Below are 13,043 nucleotides of genomic sequence, written 5' to 3' on the forward strand. Positions count from 1 at the left end.
ATAGGTTAACCAGGGCTGGATGAGCAGTCACACCAGAATGCCTGATATGATAGTCTGTGTTTCATATGCAGACATGTATCTGCAAAACATCTAACCCACACACCTACAAAGAAAGTGAGACTCAGGCAAATCCATATTCCTTCCTTGAATTCTATCTTTCATATAAGACAAATGTTGTGTGTAATGTAGCATTTCATATAAGTATCAAATGTGACATTTATAGTAAGATCTGGTGCCAAGGATCCAATTTCACATACTGTAGTTTCAAGGCCCATATGCTTATTCTGTCAAGAATGAAAACTATAGGCTATTGTGACTAAGAAAACATTGTTCCTCAGCTATTCAAGGACTGCATTTGGGGTCCAAACCCCTACGTAGCAGAAAGAGCTGTGGAAGGAGGGCAATACAATACATTTACAAGAAATTTAACAAGGATATTTTTTTTTTGCAAGGGAAATAAAGACATATAAACATGTTTATATATACTATCACAAAGTATTGTGTTCTTAATTAATTAGTGTGACCTCAACCAATAAAATACAGGAAATGCACAGTTAAGTATTATTTTCTGTTTTTATCTCACTGCATTATGACTAAAAATTATGTAGCTTTGTTTTTTAATTTCCTGATATAAGTCACTATTCAGTATTTAAATGTGGATATCCTCTAGTGCCCAATTACACTGTAATTCTTTTTAGATGATGTTCAAAAGAAAAAAAAATAAAGCCAGCCTTTGTTTTAAGGAAGGGTTATGTGATGTACTTTGGGAACAACTTGTCTTGTTTTGATTTGTTTTAATTATTTTTCCTTTTATCTACAGTTTGACCAAAATAAAACTGTGTAAAAGTAATACACAGTTCAACCCTCTGTGTATGGCAGGCAGGTGGAGTCTGTATGCTAAGTTTAATTCTCTCTGTCTTTGCACTGCATTGAGGTCATCTTCTCTTGAAGTTCTTAGCAACGCAGGGATGCTGACCCCAAATCTGTCAACATTTGCCCAGCTGTTATAATAACTGACACATACAGATTTTTTCTTCACATTCTGTTTGTGTATATCTTCATTAATAATTCAAAAAATGTGTTGTCCAGTGGAAGGGAAAAACTGAGTTGCCCAGTGGGGCTTTCGTTTTTGACATGCTGAGAATACAGTGAAGCTAATTGCTGAGGTCCAAGAACTTAGAAAGGAAGAAGGCAAAAGGAAGAAGGCAAAAGACAAAAGCCAAGAGGCAAAAGAAATAAGACAAAAGCCAAGGGCAAAGAGAAGGAGAAAGTGAAAAAAATAAAAATGACAAAAAGGGGGGAAAAAAAACAGAAAAGGAAGAAGAAAAAAGCAAGGAGAAAAAGAAGACATGACTGTAGTAAAGTTGGGACTGATCTGCAGAGAAAAGTATAACCAAATCCTGTGACATATAAATGACCTATCTGGGTCTGGCTATATAACCTCTAGCTATGTAGATGAGCATTTTTCACTGTCAATGTCTAACTTAGATACTGTAGATAAAAGATTACGGAACAAACTTAGAAACAAGGACCTACATCACACATTGATGTTTGCCCATCACTGTGTCATTTACGTCAACAGTGTCTTGCATCAGGGGGTAGAGAGAATTGAATATGGCCTATTGACAGGCTGCCCTGAGGAAGATGATGGACAGAATTCTTTGGGTTTTTCTTTGGTTTAAATATGAAGAGATTAATTATACTAATCAGCCTTCTCCCACAAGCCTGCAGGGATGCAGCATATCCACTGCCCTTGTACAGTTTCTGGGGCTGGAGAACAGGAGGAAAAGGGCATTACTTTTCCCTGACAACAGACTGTCCCCATGGAAGGACTCTGCCTTCATTCTGCAAAGATGTGAAGATCTGGGAATAAGAATGTGTTGTCTCCACGTCTTTTTTGCACACTGGAGCATCTGGATAGAATCTGCACATTGCCTTTGCAGCCATCAGTGTGCCCATCTGCAGATTTTTAATGAGTATTGTTGCAATAATTATTAAAAGAAAAAGTGCTTTGAATCACTTATAGCATGAAAAGTCCCGTCACTGATCAGTAATGGCAGCCAAATAAAATAAGTTTTTTGTGATATAGGGACTGTTGAGGCAAACTGCAAGGAAGCTGCTTTGCCATGGTGCAGGAGCTACTCCTCCAAGCAGTTTTGCTGTGGAGGACATTGTTGTGTGAGGCTGTGGTTACTCCTCTGCCTTCAGCTTTGCCACCTATTCCAGCCTGCCCATATCTTGCTATCTCCATCTCCAGTCAGAGGTCGCTGCCCCTGCCTTTGATGCAACTGCACATGCAATTGCTTCTTAACCTAATTTTGTTTTAACAGTATGGTTTTCTTGGACTGCAACCTTTTTTGACAGAAATCTGGCATGGATCAACATATATAGTGATTCACCTCTACTCTTATGCAGACTGGGGGCCTAAAGAGGTTAGGAGAAAATTTGTTTCATAATGCTCATTTCACTAGAGATGTTCTGATTTTTCTTGTTTTACAACAGCTCTGGAGCACAACTGAATGCACAGATGAGGCTGACCAGTGTTTTGAGACATACAGACAGTTCTTCCAGAGGTAACTCTCATGCCGATGCAACTTGCTGGCATGTGTTAAGGTTGACTTTTTCCCAGGTTAAACCAGCAGGGAGCTTGTGTTCAGCTTTGCTGCTATAATCAAGGAGGCTTAACAAATCTGTTCAATTCTCATTTCTTCATGGACTAGAAAGATGAAATCTGAAAGAATTATACTTCTATTTAGGCATCTTGTGGGTACCGTGTACTTCAATGATATTCCCCTCCCTCAAAATAATGTAATTCTCAAAATTAGTAGCCATTTTCCAGGAAATATGAAAATTTTTTAAAAAATATTTTTTGTGCAGAGAGCATATTATTTACCCTTGAGGTAAGAGGCTGTATTTTGGAGTTAATGAAGTTGCACATATCATGTTTGACTGTCTTTGAAAACAAACAAACAAACAAAACCCCCACAAAACCCCAAAACCTCCCCCTCGTGTTGTGTCATTGAGTCTAAAGCCCTTTTATGAAAATAGGGAAGTGCATCATACGACAGCAGTAAAATAGAACGAACAGTTTCTGCAGAAGAAAATGCAGATTCAGTTCCTCTACTGAAGTCAACTAATTCAGAGCAAGCATCAGCTAGCAAGCTTAACTGATGTGCATGCTTAAACCACATCTGAATTACAAGATGCTCAGTCAATTTTTAACCTGCATTGTTTCAAAAAATCAGAAGTTTAAACAGTTAATGAAGAAAAAATGTTTAGTCAATATAACTTTATAAATAACGAATAATTTTTAAAATGCTTTTCTGCTATAGAGCATGTAATATCTTTTTTTTAACTAGTAAAAAGCTAAAATGTTCTAGTTTGGGACTTCTTTCATTATTTATGTGTAACTGCTCCCCTGCTCCTCTCTCTACTCGCTCTACCTTTTTGTCATGCATAGCAAAGATCTCATCCAGTTGCCTACTATATAGAACTAGTTTCAAGCTCAGGTGCAGCCTTTCCCAGACTACTTGGTCATTTAACCATCCAGGAGCCCATGAAACATATAAGTGGCCTGACTCACAGAAGGTAGATCATGCTCAGGGCCAACATAACAAAAGAAGTTTAAGCAAAGCTAGGGGAGCAGGTAGAAATGTAGCAGGAACACAGTTTCTGACAGTTCAGCCAATGAGCAGTGTCTTGTTAAGCTGCTGTGACTCCACTGCATTCGAGCAGGTGACCATAACTCCTCTAAACAGACTAGTAAATCATAGCTTCATCTTACCCCCAACACTTGGCATCCTAGAAGACTCCTGATGACTACTGGATTTGTTGCGGTTCTGATTTTTCCTTTTATTATTGGCTGCTCGGACAGAACGGAAGAGCACTTCACTTGCCTTGAAGAACGCAACCATGAATGGTTGCTTTGACTGAGGCCCATGTCTTCCAATCAGGCCAGCAGATTTAACATTGATACTTCGACCTATAAAGTAATGGAAATAGTAAGTTAGAAGGTGAATTTCTGCCCCTCCTGAACCCATGGTGGGAGTTCAGCTGCTGACTGAAGCATGGCAAGGATTTTGCCCATAATCCTGAATTTACGTGATTAAGAATCCTAACCACATTTTTTTGAATGGAACTTAAAAGACAAAAAATTCAACAATTTACAAAAGTTTCAACAGCTTTACAGGTAGTTGTCATTGCATAAAATTGTGGTCTCTGTGCACTATATATCTTATTCATTACTCAGGTATTGTAATTCAGTCTCATGTACACATGTATAGAAATGAAAAATAAATGAGCCCCATTAAAGTCTATAGGCTATCAAAAGGATGATGTAATGCAGTCATCTAATTTTTGCATCACTTGAGTGTGAGATGTGGAACCTTATATCCCCAAAGCAAATTGGTAGCAAAGAGAAGTGTAGATAATAAATATACTTCTGCTTTAAAAATAAATATTGTGCAGTGTTACTCAGACTGATGTTCATTCACTAGTAAAGGTAGGAAGGCATTCAGTCGTTCAAGAGAACAGAGTTTGAAATATGTACATTATTGACTCTGGTTCCATTCCCAGGGGATGTGCATATTTCTTTAAAATATTTGTTCAGTCAGGACTGTGTGGTAACCTCACTATATTATAGGATCTGAACCTCAGTAAAAGAAAAGAAAGCAAAACAAGTCACTGAAACTGCATCAGTGACATTTTAGCAAATAAACCCTTGCTCTTAACAGAATTTATTTTGGCAGCATAAACACTTTTGTGCGTACGTGTATTATGCAGAGCCCTTCAACCGTCAGAAAATGAGACAGTGTCATGTGAAGCTGTGCAGCTGTGCTGGGTGGGGGACACAGAGGTCCTTTAAACGGAAAGGTATGGGCACAGGCACCATGTGCGCCGAGCGGCATCAGGGCGCCTGCGGATTCTTCTAAACCCACTGGAAAAGTTTGCTACACGGGCAAGGAAGGAGCATCTGCCTCACAAACATATAATGCTGTTAGCTCAATCATCCTGAAAAAGAACTTGCAAATAAGCATAGGAGTAAACCTTATAGAAATAAGCATATAGATTTCCTTTTCAAACACAAACTTACAGTGGCTGTACGCCAGAGTCTATATTTCTTAGAAAAACTCTATCACTGGCGTAAATGAAAGAGGCAGTTTGATTTGTGGTTAAAGTAGTTTCCATTCTACTTCCACTGTAACAAATGTATTAATTCAGCTCAGACTTCCTCCTTCTGGCAGCCCTTTTGCAGTAAAAAGAGAAATTAGAAGTTCCAGCCAAATACCATACCTTGAACTGACCCACTTCAATACATAAACACTTTTACAACATGTTTATTCAGGTGTAGCACTTTAAATTGGTTTAAGATGTTTCCAGTGACAGAGAGACCAGCAAAGGCAAGAGAAGAACTGAGAAAGTTAGCAGTTATGGAGCAGAGTAATTGGCAACATATTCTGAACAATTTTGATAATTACTTTTTTGACTGCAAGGGAAAAATATATTTGTTGAAGCTTCTGATTTCATTTTAAATGGCTTTTTAGTCTTGTGTTTCTTTAATTCTTCTTTTCATGTGTTTGAGTTGCTATTAAATAATTCAGTAACATTAATTTCTATATGTTCCAATCTTCTGTTGCAAGTCAGATATGAAAAACTGTACAGACTATTCTCTATTCATTGCAACATGGATAAACTAGCCTCTTACCACAAAGTTCCAAGTTTCCCCTCATTTCTAGAGGGAATATTTTTACTATTTTTCTTTATTTTTTGTTCCAATGACTTTCAGAATTTTAATTTTATCTGTAAAAGATTAATACCTTACTGGTGGACATTTTAAGAATACTATTAGATTTATATACTGAGGGCTGTAAAGATGTGTGGAGGTTTTCTGACCTTAAATCTAGGTTCTCTGAATTTACAATGGTGTATATTGTGTGCAAAGCAAAATGTCCTTCAAACCAATGTGAACTCCCTTTAAAATAACTTTTAATATTATTAAGTTTCCTCTGGGTTTCCTTTAGACTTCAGCAATGAGATGGCTATTAAGATTCCACAAGTTAAGGCTTACTTGGTTATTCAGGGTATAGAGATATGCTATAAAAAATTAATCCTGTAACCCACAACCTTTCTACACACAGAAACAGCTTATGTGACTTTATTCCTTTATTTGCTTGATCTTTTAAGCAGCCAACCTGAGTTTTTAGGACCCATTTGTTCAGTTCATGAATGGTATACGCACTGAATCTGCTTCTAGTGCAGTCAACAGGAAAACTTTTATTGACTTCTGTGGGTTCATCATTAAACTTTTCTCTCTCAGTTTATCATATGCCTTAGCTTAACTGCAACTTTCAGAAGATGAAGCAATCAAAATATACACTGCCCTTGAGACGCTATATTTCTTCCGAGGAGGATCTCTGAACTGTTTGGTTTGGAAATTCAAACCGCATATGTTGTCTCCATTTTAGATTGCTTCTGTGCAAAAGAAAGTTTGCATTTACAGAACTTCTATTATCTTTCATTTAAAAAAAAAAAAAGTGTGTGTGTGGGAGAATTCCTTCAGTCTAAGACCACAAAGCTTTGCCCCTTCCTGAACAGGAGGTATTTCAAAGCATCCTGCCTCTGAAATGCAACAAGCTTTCTGCCACAGCAGTAGCTCCATCTGTGTGCTGTGGTCTTGTTAGGTAGTCCTCACCTTTGCCCATAGTGTGGATTTCAGAATACAGTAAGAAAAATCTTACGCTACCCTGAACTGGCCTTTGTAGCAAGAAGCATTCACGGGCTTCATTTTCAGTAAGTGGTTTTAGTCTATCATTTCTTGTAAGCGTTTAGAAAACTCTCGGCTTTGATGACAACTGAAAATCCAGGTCTCTCCAGCACACAGTTGTTCCATACTGTGGTATTAGAGCAGTATTTTCTAAAACCAGCTGAATGACTCAGGCTGACCTGCTTAACTACACCTTCCCTTGGAGCTTCACCCACGTGAAACTGGTAAAACCAAAACAGCAAGGTGTGTCTCTGCTTCTCTTGAGCACCTCTGAACAAGAATTGAATGTGGTCAGGCATTCTGAAAAATGGGTTTGGTTTCATACTTCCTTTGTACCTTTAATTCTGAGGATTTCAAAGACTTTTCTTCAGACTTTAGAAGAAAAGAAGAAGAAACTGCAAGAAACCAGCAGTCAGCTAGCGCCTGCTCCACTGAACCTAACCACTGCAATTGCCCCTACACATAGAAAAAACAAATAAGCATAACAGATGGACTTACTCTCTGCAGGGACAGTCCAGAGCCTTTGTATTCCTCACATTCTGGCATGCGCTTCTCAATCCTGCTATGATAATTTATTATCTCTTCTCCATATTGACAGGTATATTTGGAGACTAAGACTTATTTAAAGCATTATGTTCCAAATCTGCTGAACTCCTTAGTCCTTATTCATATGATTTTGAGTCTTTGGCAAGATGTATTTGTTTGACTTGGCATTTAAACTTATTTTTGGCTTTTATTCTATTTGATAGTAAAGTGCCCTTAGCAGTTTGCATAAAAGGTTGTATGGAAGTGCTGGTTTGACTGACTGAACTGAATGAATATTATTTGCCTTTTCACGTTCTGTCCCCTTATAATAAAGGCATCGCTGCTGCAAAAATAACTGTGAAGTTCAGCTTATAAAAAGGTGCTACCTTGACAATCCTGATGATTTTGTTCTTTTTTTTTTTTACCCGCAGAATAGGAATAGCACTCAGGATCAAAATTGTGGAGCTATTTGCTGTGTCACTACATCCATTTTTCTGCTGTGACATGCAGTCGTATCACACAATTCTTTTCACGAACTGATCAAGTTCCATCTTAAAAGTTCATTTCCCCCCCCAGCTGCTCCAAATGGAAATGCAAGAGCCCTCCAAGCTTTCAATAACAATCTATCTCACAGTCCTGACCTAGAGACATTGCCTCGTTTTTCATGACATTCAGAAAGCTGACTTCTGAGATCACCAATGGATCGCCAGTGGATGCCAATGACACTGGTAAGATTTGTGACTTGGCTGTCTCTCCTCAGGCAGTATATATTTTATGTAAGGCATTGAGCAGACACTAATTTTGCAAGAGCTTTCAGCCATTATGCATCTTGGCCAGATTTACACTGGCAACACAGGACAATGAGTGGTTCCAAGATCCATTATTTTGTCCTGAGTCATAGAACCGCAGCAAACCACTCATTTTGTTATGAAAAACAAGCACTTATTTACTTTCAAATGTGTTCAACAAGCCACAAAACACATTTGACAGATTAACCACTACTGCTAGGTCACAGTAGTTATTTTGGTAATAATTTTATATATTTGTAGATAGAAATGAAAACTTTAGTGATGCTGAGAATTCATTTCTGGTTTGCAGAAAAAAAAAATTTCCAATGCCACACCTATGGTTTCCTCCTTGTGGGGAGTGATATCTGAAATGAGGATTGAGAAAGGCTTTTTGGAGGAAGACCCTGAATATACAAGGTCCAATAACATCTAATATTTGAGCAAAAACTGTCCTGAGGCTCTGAGTCTGAAAGCTCACAAAGTAGTTTTCAAAATAAGATAGAAACTTGTGTGGTTTCTCATGCCTGGACAGTGCTCTTGACAGCAATGGGACTTCACAGAAACAAAAGAATTGAGGTAGAGTTTGGCTACCAAAGCTTAAATGAAGGCTTATTAAAAAAAACAGAAGAGGAAAACCTAACAACACAAATGTGATGGTCCATACATAAGACATCCCCAACACTCCAACTCCAAAGTATTTTATACTGTCTCTATTGTATCATCTACATAAACTGTTATGCAAACTTTTCCTTTGGTGGACACATTTATCTATATCAACATAAAATATGCTTTTGACACAAGCTTCATGTGTTTTATTAACTCTTCTCCTCCCTGGAGGCTTTAAGGAATTCTGAAAAATGGGTGGTCTTGGATGGTCTGCTCTGCATTTCCTAGGCTTCACAGCTTTAGTCAAAACTAAAGATTCAGCTTTTGTTTTTAAAATCTTACATTTTGTTGGTTTTATTCAGTTCAGTTGAAGGAATTTTGCGTATCTTTTTGTGTTGATTTTGGTATTCATAAAGCTCTTGAAGAAAGCACTTGGGAACATATTAGGAACCATGGTATGCTGTATAATGTGGCAGTACCATGTATGCTTACACAAAAAATCAGATGTAAACATACACAATATGCTTGCTAAGTATTTGATTTATCCTTTCAATTTAATGTACTTAAACTGTGAATGGTTTGTGGGAGTCCTAGGGCTTTTCTGCACACTTAAAAATGTGTTCAGGAAGACAATAAAACAAGGAGAGATTAGATTAATTGGTCATCCACCAAAGAATGAAATGGATAAAAGCCTTCTAAATGAAACGAAACACAAGTGACATTATCTCTAACATACTGAGAAGCAGATGTATTCTTCACCTGTTTGGGGAGCTGGGTGGAGGGGGAGTTGCACGGCTGTACAGCCAGGACCAGTATGCACCAGTATGCAGTGGTGGCAGGAGAAGGGGCAGGAGCCCATCTCACCTCCCTGACCCTCCTGCTTAAAGTAAGTGTGCCCTTAATAACAAAGGGTGTGTTCACATCGCTTGCTACAAGCAGACACAAGAAAATGCTGACTGTATTTCTGACCCAGGTAGAAACAGGGGTTACACCTATCTGAGTAAATTAACGAGTGCCCAGGAGCGCTCCGAGGCTCTGGAGCTGGATCAGGGTGGGAGGGTGCTCCTGGTGCACTTGCGTCCTACGCCAGCTCCACTGCAGGGTCCCCAGCACCCCAAGGCAGTGCTGCAGGGACCTCTCCCAGGGGGGCAGCTGCCATGGGGTCACCCTGTTTTGGAGAGTGAGAGAGTGATCCCTCCAGCTCGTTTCACACCACAGTATTCCTGAGTGTGTTTAATTTACTAGTGTAACTTTGGCCAAAGTCAGCTCTGAACCAGAACTCATGTAGCTGTACTTAGGCAGTGCTTGAGCCCAAGCTAATAAAACCTGCTGAGGGGCAGGATATATTAGCTCGGGTTCAGTGCTGTGCTAACATGGCTATATGGCTTCCAGATGGCTCAGAATTTAGGCAGAGCTATTGCCTGCCAAAGTCCATATATATATCAATATAAATATATACATCCTAAATTCCCCCATTGTAAGGACACTAATGAAGGTGAACTCACTCGTGATACTTTGCCTTGTAAATACCAGATCCACCAAGAGACTTAAATGTAAGAACCCAGCAGCATCCTCCAGAGTACCTGATGGCTACTATGGTCATGTAAGTTAGGTGCCAAGGTTGACTGGGGGCAACCTCAAGATGAGATAGATAACATTTAGTGTTGCAAAGGTGAGGCCAAGGCCAATGTAAAGTATGCAGCCAAATACCTGAGGAAGCCAGGGTGCTGCCACAGGTTGCTATGGGTTGAAAGCAAGCCAGCCACCCTCTGCGACATAGACAATGTGGCCATGCTGCCTCTCTGAAGGCTTCACAGGAGAAAGGGACCTTGGAAGGCCCAGGCTGAAAGGACGAGAGGCTAAAAATGAGAGAGTGTGTCTCTTAATGTCTCCCCCGTCATTGCTAGAGAAGGACCTCACCAATCCTTCCTGCAGCGTGTAGGATTAGGAGCCAAACCCCCTTCCAGGGGACACGTCGGAGTATACCCAAATATGTGCTGGAGAGACAATTGGCCTTCCCCAGGCTTCACTTGGATCAAGGAACCTATTTCTTTCAAGTTTCACTTTGCTCTGAGGAAAAAAAATACCTGAAGTAAGAGTCAGAGTCAGGGAGCTGAAGATTCCTTCTGCCTGCCCACCTCAAACAGCAAGAAATCCCAAAGAAACCTCCATAGGACTACGTGGTAACAGAAATCACCTTAATCAGCTTGAGCTTTTTAAAGTTACCACCAGTTTCTTCCCCTCTGATGTGCAGGCAGATGGAAAATAACTGAGAGCTGCAGTAATCTAAGAAAAGGCACAGAACTACATGGCTGTGGGGGCTACCCCGGATGTTGTATTGGGATCTGTGTATTTGGAACCTGTTTTATTCTGTGGATCATCAATAGTCATCGTTACACATTATCTCCCTCTCCCATTTTCTGTAGACAACACTAGGTTCTCTTCAGCAATGATATAAACAGCAAAAGGAATACTCTTGCAGCTATTTATACTCCCCCAGTAAAAGTGATGTTCAAACTATTGCTAACTTCCAATTATAAAAATGTTAAATGTTAATATGAAGGTGCTGATTCACTGGAACATGTTTTAAGTCTTAGGAGACATATGGTATATATACAGGAAAAGCATCGCATGGAGCTTTTCGAATTGTCTCTGCATCTGCATTGATTTTATGCTGCAATTCATCTAACACCCACACTTCCATCAGTGTGAAAATGATCACCTCTCATTTTAAACACCACGGAGAGTTTTGGTGTCAAAAGGAGGGAATCAGCCAAAAAGGGGATGCTGCAGAATGTTGAGGAGACGTTAAAAAAGAGAATAAAAAACCCCTGATCCTTAATTTACCACAGCCCCAGGGAAACAGTGCATTATATGTTGACAGCTTCCATATGTGTCATGCAAACCTTTATTCTTACTGTTCAAAATAAAAAGTCCCATTAAGAGAAAAAGTCTACATTTCATGCTAAAATGAGACGTATGATACCAAATACTGTCTTAAAGAAAAAAGAAAACACATTCCAATGTCATGTGGCTTTTTGTACTTTTTCAGCATTTTCAAAGGGGGAAAAATATGAATTACAACAACCAGACATTCTTCCAAAGTTGTTTTTATCACACTGTTATATTAAATAGTTACACATTTTTTTATTCCTCATGTAGACATTATTATTATTTATGCACCATCTTCAGGGATCACCAAAGAAATATATCTACACAAGTAATTGCCTAAAAAGTCACTGAAAGATAACTATAAGAAAGATTACTGTTAATGGTAATGATAACAATATAGTAGCACCCTGGAGTCTCAGTAATTACTGGCGCCCCATTTTAAAGGTGCTGTATGAATAAATCTAAAAATTGGTATATATTTACTGACTTGATTATCCAGGGGCCCAGTGCAGCACCTGAATACCTCAAACAGGGATCCTCTGACTTAACAGAATCCCATTTAGTTTAATAGTCTGTTGCAATGGAAAGGTTAATGGATCAGGTCTTATCATAAATGTCTCTCCAGTTATGGAGGCAGAACTCCTCTGCCTCCTGTAAACTCAATGGACAGCTGGAAGCATGAAGGAACATGCTTCAGACCTGCACGGCCTAAAGTTCACTTGAGCCAAGGGAAAGTTTTTCAGTTGATTTGAAGTAGTCTCTCAGCTTTCATAGAAAACTGGTTGGAGGGAAGGTGGGTGGGGTTCTCTGGGTTACAAACAGAGTCCACTACATACTGAGTCATGTACAAAAATTCATGTTCCATCTGTACACAAACATGTCATTCAACCGCTGGTGTTTCTAATAGCTTCCAGAAGTAACAGCAACCCAATAAAAATAATCAAAGCCTTAAGAGCAAAATTGTAAGAGCCTGAAAGGATGATTTTCCCTATGCTAAGCTGAAGTGGTATAGCACAGGTCTTCCCTATAGTTTTGAAAACTTTAGTCCCTAGAAGGGCACTCTTCTTGCATGAGTAAACTCCAAAGAGAACAGAAAGTGAGGGAAGGGGAATTCCCTCCTCACTCAAGCAGCTGTGTTGAGAAATTCAAATAAGTGAGGTGCAGAAGGTAAAGCTGCCAGTAGCTTTGGAATTTAAAATAGAAAATTATCTATCACCTTTCTGATTTTGGGAGTAGGACAGGGGAAATATTTACATAAACTGTTCTTTTACAATTTCTTCAGTGTATTAACCTAAAGGTTTGCTTTTACCTATACAAACTTTCCTGCTGTTTACTGAACGGATATAATTTGAGGCTAGAACCAACAAATTGCTGATTCCAGGGTTTCTTAATGAATGCCTTTCATGGATATTTAATTTTCAATAATTTCTGTATTTAAATCTCCTGGAAAAAAAGTCAAGGATGGAGTT

General features: G+C 39.0%; 1 protein-coding gene across 2 annotated transcripts in view; it reads right to left on the minus strand.

Annotated features, from left to right (window-relative positions):
* Positions 1 to 13,043, minus strand: part of BMP5 (bone morphogenetic protein 5) — a 56,318-nt gene that overhangs the window by 12,699 nt on the left and 30,576 nt on the right. For both annotated transcript variants that reach the window (XM_072857813.1, XM_072857811.1), the window contains exon 4: positions 3,785 to 3,982. In XM_072857813.1, coding sequence (XP_072713914.1) covers positions 3,785 to 3,982 — 198 coding nt within the window. The remainder of the gene's footprint in view (positions 1 to 3,784; positions 3,983 to 13,043) is intronic.

The sequence above is a fragment of the Ciconia boyciana genome, chromosome 3 (assembly GCF_034638445.1).
Source record: "Ciconia boyciana chromosome 3, ASM3463844v1, whole genome shotgun sequence".
Taxonomy (NCBI): domain Eukaryota; kingdom Metazoa; phylum Chordata; class Aves; order Ciconiiformes; family Ciconiidae; genus Ciconia; species Ciconia boyciana.